This window comes from Ranitomeya imitator, chromosome 7, assembly GCF_032444005.1.
Source record: "Ranitomeya imitator isolate aRanImi1 chromosome 7, aRanImi1.pri, whole genome shotgun sequence".
Lineage (NCBI taxonomy): Eukaryota > Metazoa > Chordata > Amphibia > Anura > Dendrobatidae > Ranitomeya > Ranitomeya imitator.
In genome coordinates this window covers 153,145,710-153,162,493 of record NC_091288.1, presented here as the reverse complement: position 1 = coordinate 153,162,493, position 16,784 = coordinate 153,145,710, and the positions used below count along the sequence as shown (strand labels likewise).

General features: G+C 40.0%; 1 protein-coding gene across 1 annotated transcript in view; it reads left to right on the top strand.

Annotated features, from left to right (window-relative positions):
- The window catches only part of ARPC1B (actin related protein 2/3 complex subunit 1B), a 102,028-nt gene that overhangs the window by 43,184 nt on the left and 42,060 nt on the right, over positions 1-16,784 (top strand). The window contains exons 2-5 of the mRNA XM_069733911.1: positions 8,617-8,682; positions 12,702-12,806; positions 13,357-13,579; positions 16,413-16,520. Coding sequence (XP_069590012.1) covers positions 8,619-8,682; positions 12,702-12,806; positions 13,357-13,579; positions 16,413-16,520 — 500 coding nt within the window. The 5' untranslated portion in view covers positions 8,617-8,618. The remainder of the gene's footprint in view (positions 1-8,616; positions 8,683-12,701; positions 12,807-13,356; positions 13,580-16,412; positions 16,521-16,784) is intronic.

Genomic DNA, 16,784 nt, shown 5'->3' with positions numbered 1-16,784 from the left:
GTGGCAATGATCATTTGAGTATCCCAAGATGCACTGGGATTCTTAAATGAAGTGTCATCAAAAAGGAAGTAGGAAAAAAATTAAAAGCAATGAGAGAGTGCAGTTAGGAAGGATAGTTTTTTTTAAATTCAAGTATTTTAGAAAATAGTGTAGATTATGGCGCTAAATAGATGGGGATTTAGGATGAAAATTAATTTGTATGTCAAACCACCCCTCCTAATACTAAAATAACTACTTTTGTAATGTACATCAATTAAAAATTCCCTACAATACCCTCTGTACTTTATTTTCTTTTGTCTGTTTTTTCCCCACTTCCAATGTCCTTCCGTTTAAGTCTCCCAGCAAACACTTGGGGTTCTCATGCAGAACATCATCAGGGACTGGGGCTGCACTCACTTATCCCTGCTTCTTTTACCATGAAATGTAACGTAATCAGGGGGCTAGCCTGTGAGGCGCTCCCCACAGCTGCAGTAACCTCCCTGGTTAGTCTCTGTTCTCTCTTGTCAATTCTGACACAGTGTGCTCTCCTGCTTACAGTGTTGACTCTCTTTAAAAGGTCATTGTCAATACTGCACCTTGCCTGCTCGTGACTTCTTTTTACAGGTAGTGAGGGAGTACACTGGTGGTGCATACTGAAAGGTAAAGAAGGGAAGCAGGGAGAACATACTGGACATGCTTCGAAATTGAAACTTACCTGCACGCAACCTCCGATCCTCACAAGATCTCCTTCTCTACTCCCCTCTTATCTCCTCTTCCCACAATCACATATATTTCTCCGACGCATCCCCCTACTCTGGAACTCTGTATCACAACATATCAGACTCTCGCCTACCGTGGAAACCTTCAAAAGGAACCTCAAGACCTTCCAACAAGCCTACAACCTGCAGTAACCCTTGTTCCACCATAATGCTGCATGGCCAGCTCTACCCTCACCTACTCTATCCTCACCCATCCCTTGTAGACTGTGAGGCGTCGTCGGCAAAGTCCTCTCTCTTCTTTTACCAGTCGTTGACTCATTTTGTTCAAAATTATTGTACTTTTTTCTTATTATTTGTACCCCTTTTCACATGTAAGGCTCCAAGGAATAAATGGCCTATAATAAATAATAATTAGTGATGAGCGAGTGTGCTCGATACTTGGGTTTTTCAAGCATGCTTGGGTATTTTGGTCATGCTCGTAGATTATGTTTTTGTCTCCACAGCTGCATGATTTGAGGCTGTTAGACAACCTAAATACATGCAGGGATTGCTTGCTTGTTAGGGAATCCCCACATGTATTCAGGCTGTCTAGTAGACACAAATCATGCAGCTGCGGGGACTCAAACATAATCTACGAGCACGCCCCAGATACTCAAAGACCACCCGATCATGCTCGGCAAAACTCGAGTAACGAGAACACACGCTCATCACTAATAATAATAAAAAAATGGACTTGGGAAAAAAAGGCTCATATTAAAAGAGGAATTTATTGGCTAAAGGTTAAAAACACAGAAAAGAAGACTAAAAAAGGTGCAAGTGTAATTATGAATCGGGACCTTATTCTTTACCTACAGCATAAAATGCATGTTAGCTCTGCCTTTAGACAAGTCTAGCATAGTATGACATCCGTGACTATTACGCTGTGGTTTGAATAAGGGAAGGAAATATTTTTCTATATAAATCGCTTCTTTCATAACCTCAGTGCAGTAAACCTGTCTTAGTCATACACACAAAACTACTTACCATTGAGGTATCATTTATTCATTTCTGATCTCTCCTGGCAAATAATCACCCTAATGTTGCTTCACAAACCTGTTTAAAAGTAAGACTAAAGAGTAGGACTTTATTTAACTCTTAATGAAACAGACAAGTTTCATTTTTGCTCTATTATTTTTCCTTTTCTTCTACCAAGACCCATAACTTTTTTTATTTTTTCCGGTGACATACCATATGAGGGCTTGTTTTTGCAGGATGAGTTGCAGTTTTGAACAACACCATTCATTGTAACATATAATGTACTGAAAAACAGAAAAAAATCGAAGTGAGGTCAAATGTTAAAAGTATTAAATTCCGCCATTTTATTTTTGGGTTTTGTTTTTATGTCCTTCATTGTGCTTTTAAAATGACTTTAAATTACGTAAAAAAAAACAAACGTATAGAGTTTTTTTCTACAATATCAGTGGCGTAAAAAAAGTTGAACTTTGTGAAACAATAATTGGTTTGTGATGCCATTTTCCGAGACACATAACAAACATTTATATTCTCCGTCGATACTGCTATCTGAGAGTTTATTTTTTGTGTGATTATCAGTACTTTTTTTTATTAGTCCCATTTTGGTGTATGTATTACTTTTGTTCACTTTGTATTGTATTTTTTGGGGGGGCGGTGGGTGTAGCATTTTTTCTCTTTACATTATTTACCTCATGAGTTTAATAAGTTTATATTTTACTGATGACTCAAAACTAAATCTGCTTATTTTTTTAGTTTGCCTATTTCTGTTTTTGAATTGAGAAAAAGGGTGTGATTTAACTTTTATAGATTTTATTTTTCATTTTTTTAAAAACATACTCCATAACATAATAGTGCGTCATGAGATGGTAAGGGGTTATTTATCCTCCAAGAATTGCAAAGTTATGCATTTTGGTAATGTACTTCATTATCTTATATTGCTTCCTTCTCTCCTACAGCATGTGCTGCAGTGTTTTTTCAACTACTTAGTTCATGCTCCTTTTAGATGCTCCTTTTAGATGCTCCTTTCAACTGCTGCTCAGCAAGATCCGCACACAATATTCAAACAGAAAAAAACAAAGATAGAAACATCATGATTAAATACCCTGCAGTAAATAAATAGCATAATGCATGAAAATAATTTACGGTATTTAGGTAACATGTTTTTTGAGTAAAAAAAATGCAAAAGCCATCCCGCCTCGTCACGGCAACCGTAATTGGGACAGTCCTAACTCTAATATTAAAAACCTTACAGTTTGTCAAGTGACGTGCATGTAGATAAGGGCTGAGAGGAACTGAGCCCAAATAGTGGACGCACAGCCGAGAGAGACCACATCAATAATACCCAGCTCAAAAGAAAGGCAGGCCTCAGCCCTTATCTACATGCACACCACTTGACAAAGGGGAAGGTTTTTAATATTAGAGTTAGGACTGGCCCAGTTACGGTTGCCTTGATGAGGTGGGATGGCTTTCACATTTTTTAATCAAAAATCTTGTTAACTAAATACCACATTGGGGTTAGGGGTGTGTTGGGGTTAAGGTTGGGTTTAGGCACATCAGAGGGTCTCCAAACACGACATGGTGCCCGCCATCTATTCCTGCCAATTTTGCATTCAAAAAGTCAAACAGTGCTCCCTCCCTTCTGAGACCAGTCTTGTGCCAAAACAGTGGCTTTCCCCCACATATGGGATATTGATGTACTCAGGAGAAATTGCACAACAAATTTTATGGTCCATTTTATCCTGATACATTTGAGAAAATAAAAAAGTTTGGGTCTAAAATACATTTTTTGTGAAAAAAGTTAAATGTTAGTTTTTTCCTTCCACAATGCTTTAGTTCTCATGAAGCACCTGAAGGGTTACTAAACTTCTTGAATGTGGTTTTGAGCACCTTGAGGGGTGCAGTATTTAGAATGGTGTCACTTTTGGGTATTTTCTATCATATAGACCCCTCAAAACAACTTCAAATATGCTGCAGTCCCTAAAAAAATGGTTTTGTTAATTTTGTTGGAAAAATGCAAATCACTGGTCAAATTTTTACCCTTATAACTTCATAACAAAAAACATTATGTTTCCAAAATTGTGCTGATGTAAAGTAGACATGTGAGAAATGTTATTTATTAACTATTTTGCATGACATATCTCTCTTATTTAAGGGCACAAAAACTAAAAGTTTGAAAATTGCAAAATGTTCTAAAATGAAGTACAATATGTCAACAAAAAACAATTTTAGAATCAGTGGGATAGGATGAAGTGTTCCAGAGCAATAACCTCATAAAGTGACAGTGGTCAGAATTGTAAAAATTGGCCTGGTCAGAAAGGTCAAAATTGGCTCAGTCACTCAGTCAAACTTGGACAAACTTATCCAACTATGTCCCATATAACATTTCGACAAATTTTAGAATTGCAAAGTTTGATTAACATAAAGTAAATTGTCTCCAATTTGTCACTCTTCACCTTAAATCCTGAGAATTTGCTAAAAGACAATCGTAGACATTATACCAGGATTTCCTGCTTTGGATTAAACTTGATCCCTTGACCCCCAGGCGATTTTCCGTATTTTGTTTTTTACCTCCCTTTCTTCCAAGAGCCATAACGTTTTTATTTTTCATCAATATAGCCATATGAGGGCTTGTTTTTCTGCGGGACAAGTTTAACTTTTGAATGGCCATTCATTTTACCACATTGAGTACAGGAAAACAGGGGAAGAAAATCCAAAAAAGTGTAATTCCATAATTGTGTTTTGTTTTTTTATTTACCATTTTCACTATATGGTAAAAGTGACCAGGTAATAAGATTCTCCATATCAATATGAGTAAGCAGACACCAAACATGCATAGCTTTTTTTATTTCAGTGGTAAAAAATTTGTGAAATTTGTAAGAAATGTTATTCTTGTGTTTGCTGCCATTTTCCAACATGAGTTTACAGTTCAATGTAAACCTATGGGAAACCGAAAACGTTGTGCACATGCTGCGGAAAAAAACGCGCGGGAACGCAGCGGTTTACAATCCGCAGCATGTCACTTCTTTTGTGCAGAATCGCGGCGATTCTGCACACATAGGAATGCATTGATCCGCTTACTTCCCGCATGGGGCTATGCCCACCATGCGGGAAGTAAGCGAATCATGTGCGGATGGTACCCAGGGTGGAGGAGAGGAGACTCTCCTCCCAGCCATGGGAACCATATTTGTGTTAAAAAAAAGAATTCAAATAAAAAATAATGATATACTCACCTCTCAGTGCTGCACGCTGCCGTCCGGTCACAGGGTTGCTATGCGAGCAGGGCCTGCGATGACGTCGCGGTCACATGACCGTGACGTCACAAAGGTCCTTCTCTCATAGCATCTTTGGAACCGGACCGCCACGTGCAGTGCCGAGGAGATCGGGACATCGGGGGTGAGTATAATAATTTTTTTAAATTATTTTTAACATTACTATTGATGCTGCATATGCAGCATCAATAGTTAAACAAGTGCAGGAGTAAAACCCGCAGCGGAAACCGCAAGACAAACCGCAATAAATCTTCAGGAATAACCGCAGTGGTTTTGCCCTGCAGATTTATCAAATCCGCTGCGGGAGAACCCGCAGGGTCCCTTCCTACGTGTGCACATAGCCTTAATGTTTGATATTGTTGCTTGAAGAGGTCTCTTGCTCAAAAATGTTGGATTGAATTCCCTGTAAAAATCTATGAGCTCTCTTGATTATGCCACTCTTTTCTGAAATTGTGCTGCGTTATTCCATTGCAGAGATATTCACAATTGTTTCTTCTGGAGCACAGTATGTGAAATCTCTGCTTGTTGTGCAACTGGACCTTTTTTCAGAGTCTTCTCTGGGAATATGGAACTTCATCCTCCCTCCCAAAAGCTGACAATCACATCTCTTCTTGGGCAGTTTATTTATCTCAAACGCTGCAGACCTGTGATTGCAGCATTTTAGGTAGGGGTGATAACAGACAACCACAGAGAAGACAAGAAAGAAATGCCCAATTGAACTGCTAAGTAGAGATTTAACAGCAAATAAGAATATCTCTGCAATGGAGCTACGCAGCGCAAAGTGACAGAATAAGGGATCTTTACAAAGTACTTAGCTCAGTTTTTTTCAGCAGCTACAGGTCCTCTTTAAAAGAGGAAATATATTTGAAAAACAAAACAAAAACATACTTATCTGCATTTTCTTTAGCAGAAATAGGCCCACAATGTAATGTTATAATAGATATTCCATTTCCTTTTTCAGTTACTTATAGCTCTGCAACCTAGTTTATTTATTCAAGCTATAGATACTGCACAAAAATACATAGATATATGTGATATTTTAATTTTGTTTCATGAGAAATTTGTTTCTCATGTAATCTTCAAGCATAGTAAACATACAGTCTTACGCTGCATTCACATGTTGCAGCCGCGTTCATTTGTTTTTAGCTCAATCACAGCAAAAACTCATTGCTTTGTTTCGATTTTTCAAAATCAAAGCAAAAACATTGTCTATCGCAATTGCATAACAAAACCACGCAAAGTGGCCGCAACATGTGAAACAGCCTTAATGCTACTGATTCATTGAATGAATGCAAGTAAATCAATCAATTTCATCTCTATAGAGTGATGCATCCCATTGCACTATAGATTAAGGGCTCATGCAGACGTCCGATCACAGATCGCGCTGCACAGACTGGCCGCGGGTCTCCCAACCAGAGCATGACGGCCTTATAGAAAAAAAGAGGAAGTTTTCATACTTTGGCCGAGAGACCCGAAGCCAGACCGTGCGTTGCGGTCCATGATCAGTCCCAGATCTACGGACGTCAGCCCTTAGGGTGTAGAAGAATTATTTTTGTGGTTACTTTCGGTTATAAGTTTTGCTGGTGGCTTTGAGGATCAGAGAAAACTTGTTCTTTATTAGGATGATGCAGTTTCGCATTGATTTAGAAAATTAAATGCGAAAGAAATCATAACAAAATAACTCAAGTAAATACAACCTTAGTGCCAATAGCAGTTTGTGTCGCAGGGCTGGGTACTGTTTGGAAATATCTATACTGGGTTTGCTACACATTTCTGAAGTTTCACAATATTGTGAAACAAGTCTGTGTGAAGTACATTGTGTTTATGTGCTTTACCTGAGGTAGTAAGGCACAAACCCAATCACAATTCCACACACTTCTTCCTACTCTGACGGTGTGAAAAGGCTGCAGCCAATAAATGGCTGCTAGTGTTGGTGCAAATCGATCAGCAGGACCTAGTCTAGCAGCCAGTTTAGTAATCTCTAGCCATTGGGTGGAAACTCTGCGAGCCGCCTTCTTCGCACTTTTCTTTTGATTAGCTGGCCATGTGTGTGAGGCCAAAACGATGACGTTGCAAAGCCGGGTAATCAAAAGAAGAGCCACGAATACCGAGAGGTAGGAGACGGTTCTTAGGGTTCACATTCACCTGGCCTGTAAACTGGGTCTTATGAATCGATTGGCACCAACTCTAGTGGCCACTGATTGGCTGTTAGATCACACAAGGTCCTCTTAGGGAAGAATAGGCTTGGAGAGCAGAGGGGTCCAGTTGGCGACTATATGTTCTTTTTTTGCTTTCAAAACCCTGTGCGCCAATCTAATATATAAAGCTGAATGTGTGTTTGCATGTGTGTGTGTGTGTGTGTGTGTGTGTGTATGTCCGGGATTGGCATCTGCACCGTCGCAGCTACAGCCACAAAATTTTGCACAGTCACACGTCTGGACTAACGACCAACGATGCCGAAGTCCCCGGGTAACCAGGGTAAACATCGGGTTACTAAGCACAGGGCCACGCTTAGTAACCCGATGTTTACCCTGGTTACCATTGTAAATGTAAAAAAAAAACAGTACATACTCACATTCCGGTGTCTGTCATGTCCCCCGCCGTCAGCTTCCCGCACTCAATGTGTCAGCGCAGGCCGTAAAGCAGAGCACAGCGGTGACGTCACCGCTGTGCTTTACGGACGGCGCTCACAATCAGTGCGGGAAGCTGAAGGCGGGGGACGTGACAGACATCGGAATGTGAGTATGTACTGTTTTTTTTTACTTTTACAATGGTAACCAGGGTAAATATCGAGTTACTAAGCGCGGCCCTGCGCTTAGTAACCCGATATTTACCCTGGTTACCAGTGAACACATCGCTGGATCGGCGTCACACACGCTGATTCAGCGATGACAACGGGTGATCAGCGACCAAAAAAAAGGTCCTGATCACTCCCAGCGACCAACGATCTCCCAGCAGGGGCCTGATTGTTGGTCGCTGTCACACATAACGATTTCGTTAACGATATCGTTGCTACGTCACAAAAAGCAACGATATCGTTAAAGAAATCGTTATGTGTGACGGTACCTTTAGTCATTGCCATTAATTGAGAATTCAGAGGGGTTAATTTGGTTCCTGTTTGAAAAGATAATAAACAGTCATCTAGTTCTGCTTAACTGTACACAGAATACATTGAAGACATGGTCTTAACATTACTTTTATTTTAAGTAGCGTAAGCTTTTTATAGATTTTACCTTAATTTATAGACGAGCCAATAAACTTGTATTTTCTTAAGATTCTTACAACTCCACTTGAAAGGTTTTTATTTGTATGTGAGAATAAAATAATGTGTTGATGCAGCACCATCAAGATCTATAAATTAAAATGTAATAAGTTTTACAATTGGATGTGTTAAAATATGTACGTGTGCTGGGAATATCTTATGTGCCGAACATGAACTGGAGCAGCTCGGCAGGGTCAGACACAGCCATTACCCAGTACACAGCACATTCATAAGATTGTCTCAGCACAAGAATTTTTTTTTAAGACAGCCAATTAATATATACATCTATTGAATAAAATGTATTTTATTAATGAGACAACCTTTTTATTGTAACAATTTATTATTTCATGTGTTATATATATTTTCCTTTACATAGGAATGGCTTTTCACAGCTTCCTCTTGGAACCCATAAGCTGCCATGCTTGGAACAAAGATAGAACTCGTAAGTCCTGAAATTACTATAGTATGACATATAGAGAATTTGATTTATGAAATCTGGGCCAAAGAACTGGAAAATATCAGCTATATGATAAGGCCCATCTATTGGTAGAAAAGTGAGTTTTTCAAATCGGGCACTACATTTCTTGATTTGGCCATCAGATGTTTCAATCACGGTGTAGGAAACTTTGTCAACTGACTCCTATACAGGTCCTTCTCAAAAAATTAGCATATAGTGTTAAATTTCATTATTTACCATAATGTAATGATTACAATTAAACTTTCATATATTATAGATTCATTATCCACCAACTGAAATTTGTCAGGTCTTTTATTGTTTTAATACTGATGATTTTGGCATACAACTCCTGATAACCCAAAAAACCTGTCTCAATAAATTAGCATATCAAGAAAAGGTTCTCTAAACGACCTATTACCCTAATCTTCTGAATCAACTAATTAACTCTAAACACATGCAAAAGATACCTGAGGCTTTTATAAACTCCCTGCCTGGTTCATTACTCAAAACCCCCATCATGGGTAAGACTAGCGACCTGACAGATGTCAAGAAGGCCATCATTGACACCCTCAAGCAAGAGGGTAAGACCCAGAAAGAAATTTCTCAACAAATAGGCTGTTCCCAGAGTGCTGTATCAAGGCACCTCAATGGTAAGTCTGTTGGAAGGAAACAATGTGGCAGAAAACGCTGTACAACGAGAAGAGAAGACCGGACCCTGAGGAAGATTGTGGAGAAGGACCGATTCCAGACCTTGGGGAACCTGAGGAAGCAGTGGACTGAGTCTGGTGTGGAAACATCCAGAGCCACCGTGCACAGGCGTGTGCAGGAAATGGGCTACAGGTGCCGCATTCCCCAGGTAAAGCCACTTTTGAACCATAAACAGCGGCAGAGGCGCCTGACCTGGGCTACAGAGAAGCAGCACTGGACTGTTGCTAAGTGGTCCCAAGTACTTTTTTCTGATGAAAGCAAATTTTGCATGTCATTCGGAAATCAAGGTGCCAGAGTCTGGAGGAAGACTGGGGAGAAGGAAATGCCAAAATGCCTGAAGTCCAGTGTCAAGTACCCACAGTCAGTGATGGTGTGGGGTGCCATGTCAGCTGCTGGTGTTGGTCCACTGTGTTTCATCAAGGGCAGGGTCAATGCAGCTAGCTATCAGGAGATTTTGGAGCACTTCATGCTTCCATCGGCTGAAATGCTTTATGGAGATGAAGATTTCATTTTTCAGCACGACCTGGCACCTGCTCACAGTGCCAAAACCACTGGTAAATGGTTTACTGACCATGGTATTACTGTGCTCAATTGGCCTGCCAACTCTCCTGACCTGAACCCCATAGAGAATCTATGGGATATTGTGAAGAGAAAGTTGAGAGACGCAAGACCCAACACTCTGGATGAGCTTAAGGCCGCTATTGAAGCATCCTGGGCCTCCATAACATCTCAGCAGTGTCACAGGCTGATTGCCTCCAAGCCACGCCGCATTGAAGCAGTCATTTCTGCCAAAGGATTCCCGACCAAGTATTGAGTGCATAACTGAACATTATTATTTGTTGGTTTTTTTGTTTGTTATTAAAAAACACTTTTATTTGATTGGATGGGTGAAATATGCTAATTTATTGAGACAAGTTTTTTGGGTTATCAGGAGTTGTATGCCAAAATCATCAGTATTAAAACAATAAAAGACCTGACAAATTTCAGTTGGTGGATAATGAATCTATAATATATGAAAGTTTAATTGTAATCATTACATTATGGTAAATAATGAAATTTAACACTATATGCTAATTTTTTGAGAAGGACCTGTAAGTTCAATATTTTATTTGCTAAATGGCTAAACTTCAAAAATGGAATACTTTTGATATAAAGCTGCCAAATTTCATTATTAACTTTACTTTTAACTTGACACCTTGCTGCATTTTTTAATTGATAAGAAATTAAAAAGCCATGAAGGTGGTCTTGTGCTACTGTCCTGATTCCAGTAAAGAATCAATACTTTCAGGGTGAAAAACCCATCGACTTCCATTTAGAAGGTGCATTGTTGTGCAGAGTTGATCATGTGGTCAATCTTTAGTATAAGAAAAGCATAGTAAAGTGGGCAGATAAATTGGCTCCAGTGAACTGTAAAGGGAGTTGGTCATCATTCATTTATAACTACATGTAACCATACTCTGCTGGGGTTTTTTATGAATTATCGCTACCCCCTGCACCCCTCCCCCACGGTCATACACTTTATATCATTGTCAGCACCACATTCCAAATTACACAAGAGGGATCATTTTTAAGATCATGTAAAAGATGTGATCAAATGAAAAAAAATGTGCAGCGCCCCAGGGTCCTGGTCGTTGCAGTAATATCATTCTCCTCTAGGGGGGAGTGGTGTTACATTTGGAGGCAAAGAATGACAACTGAATCCAGGAAATATAAACATACAACACATTTCGTACTCCAGGCCACCAGAGGGAGCTGTGCTCCTATTTATTAGGGCACTCCTCACAATTAGGTAAAACTGGTGACCTGGGGAGGAAGTTAGGCAGTTGCTGGCTGAGCTTTGCTCAGGTAGTTGGTCCCTGACATGGGTGGGATCCTGTCAGAGGCCGAGACAGAAGGACACGGAGCTGCGCCTGCCCTGAGTGCGGCAGCTTCCAGAAAGAGACATTGAAAGAGAACTGTATTGTAGAGAGGGTGAAGAAGTCGTAGCAAAGGAGTGGATATCAGAGGAGTTCTGCCCTGCACAGGCTGCCTCCTTCTGAGGTGCAAGATCCTGGTAGCTGGAACACTGAGGGAGCAACAGTCCTTTATGACTTGCTCCAGAGACCGGCAGGACAGCTAATTTCACGTTACCTGCCCGCCCTATGCCCAGGAGGCAAGGTGGCAATGCTTAGAGGCCAGGGCATGATAGAGTCCCTATACACCGCCTCAAGCCACCGGTCATACGGGTTTGTCCTATCCATCTGGGGGACAGAGAGAGAGACATAACATCTGTAACATCTTCAACAGTTGTGAGGACCTTATGAGAAGCTTAGCAGTAGGTACTACAACACCACGGCGCTAGAGGAAGGCTACTGATTTCTACCTGGATAAAACTCTGGGACTCTGGACTTGCCTCCAAACCGGCCGGACTCTGCCTGCCCCATGGTCTGTGCTCTGAACTGTGGATGCTGAAGCCTTCAGTAAAAGGTAAAGAGACTGCAACGTTGTGTCCTTGTTCTTTACTGCGCCTCTCACCATCCACCATCTACACACTGGGAAGCCCTGGGGACATACTTCACCTGTGGGAAGGTATACCATCTAGCTGCCATAACATCACCCCAGCGGACCCCTCAAAGCAGCGTCAGTCACTCTGACCGAATACCACAGGTGGCGTCACGAACATATCCCTTTAAAGACCTTTCCCTTTAACACGGACGTCCCACGGGCCACGGACCGGGTCAGCCACTGTGACATCCCCCTGAGAACCGAAGGACCTGGTACCGAGTACCCCACTGCCCACGGGGGCGCTCCAAGTGTTTTCCCGTTTGATCACTGGTCCTTTATTGATGGTCAAATGTTTTTCCAGGCAATTGTCACCACCCCATGTAATACATGGTTAATAAATTAGACTCTCATATCTCTAATATCCATTAATGTATATCTATGTGTGGACAGCAGTAATAGGGGCATTCCCATAATAAATGCTTCTTCAGTGAAGGATCGAGATCCTTTTTGCCATTCAAAAAATGTACATGTAAAGGAACACAGGCGTCGTCATAATAATTAATGGGATCTCTCTGCTTCTGTCTGCATCAGTTATGGATCCATTTTGGGCATGAACTCTGTTTGTCTGTTCCTAAAACTGAACAGACATCTTCGATATGAGGAGAGCCCAGTTATTCTATGCAATGCTTTCAGCCCATGTAGAATCATTATGAGCCATATTTATGATGTAGCACTATACAGGTAGACATGGGAATGAAAGTGTTAAAAGTCATAGACAATACTTTTATTTGAAGCCCTTTAATTTTTTTCAGAAATTGCCTTTTGTCCGAACAGTCATGATGTCCATATTTACAAAAAAGATGGAGACAAATGGACCAAAATTCAAGAGCTAAAAGAGCACAATGGACAAGTAACAGGTGAGAGATATTATTCCATTTATTCTCTATAATATGAAAAAACAGCACCAAAAGAAGACAGTTATTAAGGAGGTAAAAGAATAAGTACTTGGTGAGTGAACAGTCTTCCCTTCTGTATTTGGCAAAATGCTCCCACTGACATTGTGGCAGTAGATGTAACCACCCTAGGCTCATAGCTCAAGGGGAATAAGTGGGCGCAACTAATGACTACTAATAATAGTGATTAGTACTCTGCGGAAACAAGAGGGATTAAGTAAAACTCCACAGGGCACATGGTTTTTGGTCCCTTTGCATCACCTTATTATTAGTGATGAGCGAGTGTACTCGTTACTCAAGTTTCCTGAGCATGGTCGGGTTTTTTCTGTTCATTTAATTATATTTTGTTGTTTTTTAATGACAGATCTGAGCTAATGATATCAGGCTGATTTATCAGGCTGGTATCAGGCTACAACGATGGTGGGATATCCTCTATGTGGTCTACAGTAATAATATGACGCCTGTGACAACTAGGTAGTAGTGAGGACTAAATCACTCTTGCACTTTACCCTAGGCATAGATTGGGCTCCGGAGAGTAATCGTATTGTGACGTGTGGCACTGATAGAAATGCCTATGTCTGGACTCTGCGAAACAATACATGGAAACCAACACTTGTCATCCTCAGGATAAACCGCGCTGCACGATGCGTCAAGTGGTCCCCAAAAGAAAATAAGTTTGCAGTGGGCAGTGGTTCAAGGCTCATCTCAATCTGTTATTTTGAGCAAGAAAATGACTGGTGAATATATTTTTAACACTTTGTTATATATTTAGTCTGTTGCCTTTGCGCCTGTTATTTGTCTAGTTTTGTGCCTTTTATTTGGTTTGCAACCAATTCATTATTCTATATGCATCTTTTTAAAATCTATTTTATATGACCGGAGTCTAGCAATTCCACGTTTTAACCTGATTCATCAGTTGCAACTTTTTAAAAAGTTTAAAAATTTCACGTATTTTCACTCCAGTTCCCCCTGGAATTTTTTTAGTACTCCAAAATTTTTGTACAATTTTATTGTGACTTTTTTAGCACCAATGTGCGACTGTTGGCGGCAAAAGTCCCAAAACAGTGCAAGAAAGTAAGAAAAGGCCATTTATTTTCTTAGGCCTCTTTTTCACTTGCGAGGAAAACGGACGAGTGCAATCCGATAAAAAATCGGATTGCACTCGGACCAATGTTAGTCAATAGGTGACATTCCATTTGCGATTTTTTTTCTCAGCTGAAATCGGACTGAGAAAAAAAATCGCAGCATGCTGCGTATTGCTGCGATTCTCGGAGGAGACTCGCCAATGCAAGTCAATGGATGCGACAAAAAAAACGCACAGCACTCACACCATGTGAGTGCTGTCTGATTTTTACGCACCGGTGTCCTTTGAAAAGTTGGCAATTCAGCGCGGTGTACAGTAAAATCAGACTGACAGGTTAGATTAGAGTAGATATATACACATAGAATAGGTATATATACATATATATATGTCAGGGAGACACCTATACATATATATTTATATTTAATGCAGCGCTAGATAGCAGAAAAGCTGGTAATTCACCTTGCTATTGTAAGGTGACATTAAGCCAGATTAATAATGGAGAGGTGTCAATTATGACACCTCTCCATTATTAATCCAATAGTATGAAATGGTTAAAGAACACACACACACATTATTACAAAGTATTTTAATGAAATAAATACACAGGTTTTTGTAATATATTATTATACTTGTAATCCACCTGAAGAACCTCGTTCTGTAAAAAAGGTAAAATAAAAAAAACAACAATATCCCATACCTTCCGAAGATCAGTCTTGTCCAACGCTGTAAATCCATCTGAAGGGGTTAACTAATTTTACAAGCAGAAGCCTGCTAATGCAGCCGCCCCTGCCTGTAAAACCCCGTGGAATGAATGGAATGTAGGTCAATGACCTGTAGTTACCTCAAGTTGCGGTGATGCGCCCTCTGCTGGATGTCCTCATATGAACTCGAGCCTGGGAACTTTTCAGAATATTTTCCCACGCTCGAGTTCATATGAGGACATCCAGCAGAGGGCGCATCACCGCGACTGAAGGTAACTACAGGTCATTGACCTACATTCCATTCATTCCACGGGGTTTTACAGGCAGGGGTGGCTGCATTAGCAGGCTTCTGCTTGTAAAATTAGTTAACCCCTTCAGATGGATTTACAGCTTTGGACGAGACTGATCATCAGAAGGTATGGAATATTGTTGTTTTTTTATTTTACCTTTTTTACAGAACGAGGGTCTGGTGGATTACCAGTATAATAAAATATTACAAAAACCTGTGTATTTATTTCATTAAAATACTTTGTAATAATGTGTGTGTGTGTGTTCTTTAACCATTTCATACTATTGGATTAATAATGGATAGGTGTCATAATTGACGCCTCTCCATTATTAATCTGGCTTAATGTCACTTTACAATAGCAAGGTGACATTAACCCTTCATTATCCCATATCCCACCGCTACACGGGAGTGGGAAGAGAGTGGCTAAGTGCCAGAATAGGCGCATCTTCCAGATGTGCCTTTTCTGGGGTGGCTGGGGGCAGATATTTTTAGCCGGGGGGGCAATAACCATGGTCCCTCTCCAGGCTATTAATATCTGCCCTCAGTCACTGGCTTTACCACTCTGGCGGAGAAAATTGCACGGGAGCCCACACCAATTTTTTCTGCGATTTAACCCTATAATTTAATAGCTAGAGCGCCCAAATTTTGCACATACACACTACTAACATTAGTAGTGTGGAATATGCAAAAAATAAAAGGGGATATGAGATGGTTTACTATATGTAAACCATGTCTCATATCATGTCGGGTTTGTGAAGGAGAAATGAAAAGCCGGCAATTGAATTGCCGGCTTTTCTGCTATCTAGCGCTGCATTAAATATAAATATATATATATATAGGTGTCTCCCTGACATATATATATATGTATATATACCTATTCTATGTGTATATATCTACTCTAATCTAACCCGTCAGTGTGATTTTACTGTACACTGCGCTGAATTGCCGGCTTTTCAAAGGACACCCGTGCGTAAAAATCGGACAGCAATACGGATGCCATACAGATGTTGCGATAAAAAAAATCGCATGACACTCGCATGACAATCGCATACGTTACATCCGTTTTTTCGGTCCGTAAATCGGACTGTTTTATTTCTCGCAAGTGGAAAAGAGGCCTTAGTGTAATTTTCATAAGTTTTGCTCCAAAAATCCACAAAATAAAAAAGGAAAGTGACTTTAAAAATTTCTCAAATGATGTATAGGGGCCAAAACTTTCTATATCACCATTCACATATAGAGGGACACTAAGAAAAAAAAAATCAAATTATTATTAGCCGTCCTTTAATTTTATTGAGTTGATTGGCTTGTAAAGTAATTATTGTATATTGTAAACTGTAATTGTATAAAACTTTCTTATATACTCTGTTTTTCAATGTCTTACCACTTTCCAGATGGTAAACACTTTCTGCTTGCTTTCACTAAATGGAAAAAAAAATCTTTGTCACATCCATGTGTTAAACCCCTCATCATGTAACGTTCCATACTCTTCATCATAGGTGGGTCTGCAAGCATATCAAGAAGCCAATCCGCTCCACAGTCCTGAGCTTGGACTGGCATCCAAACAATGTCCTCCTGGCCGCAGGCTCCAGTGATTTTAAGAGCAGGTAATAGCATTGTATTTGCTGTGATAGAAGCCACGGTAGTTGTAAATTATCATTATAATTTCCATTTTCATGTGAAGCTAATGTACACCAAAAAGAATTCATCAAAGCAGCTTGAACAAAATGACCTGATTCTCCAGATCTGTACAATCTCAGTGATACCAAACTTGTATGTTTTTTTTAATATATATATTAAAGTGGTTAAAAAAATTCAGAACTTTGCGTGTTTAAAAAAATTGGTTTGTGTGACGCCATTTTCTGAGACCC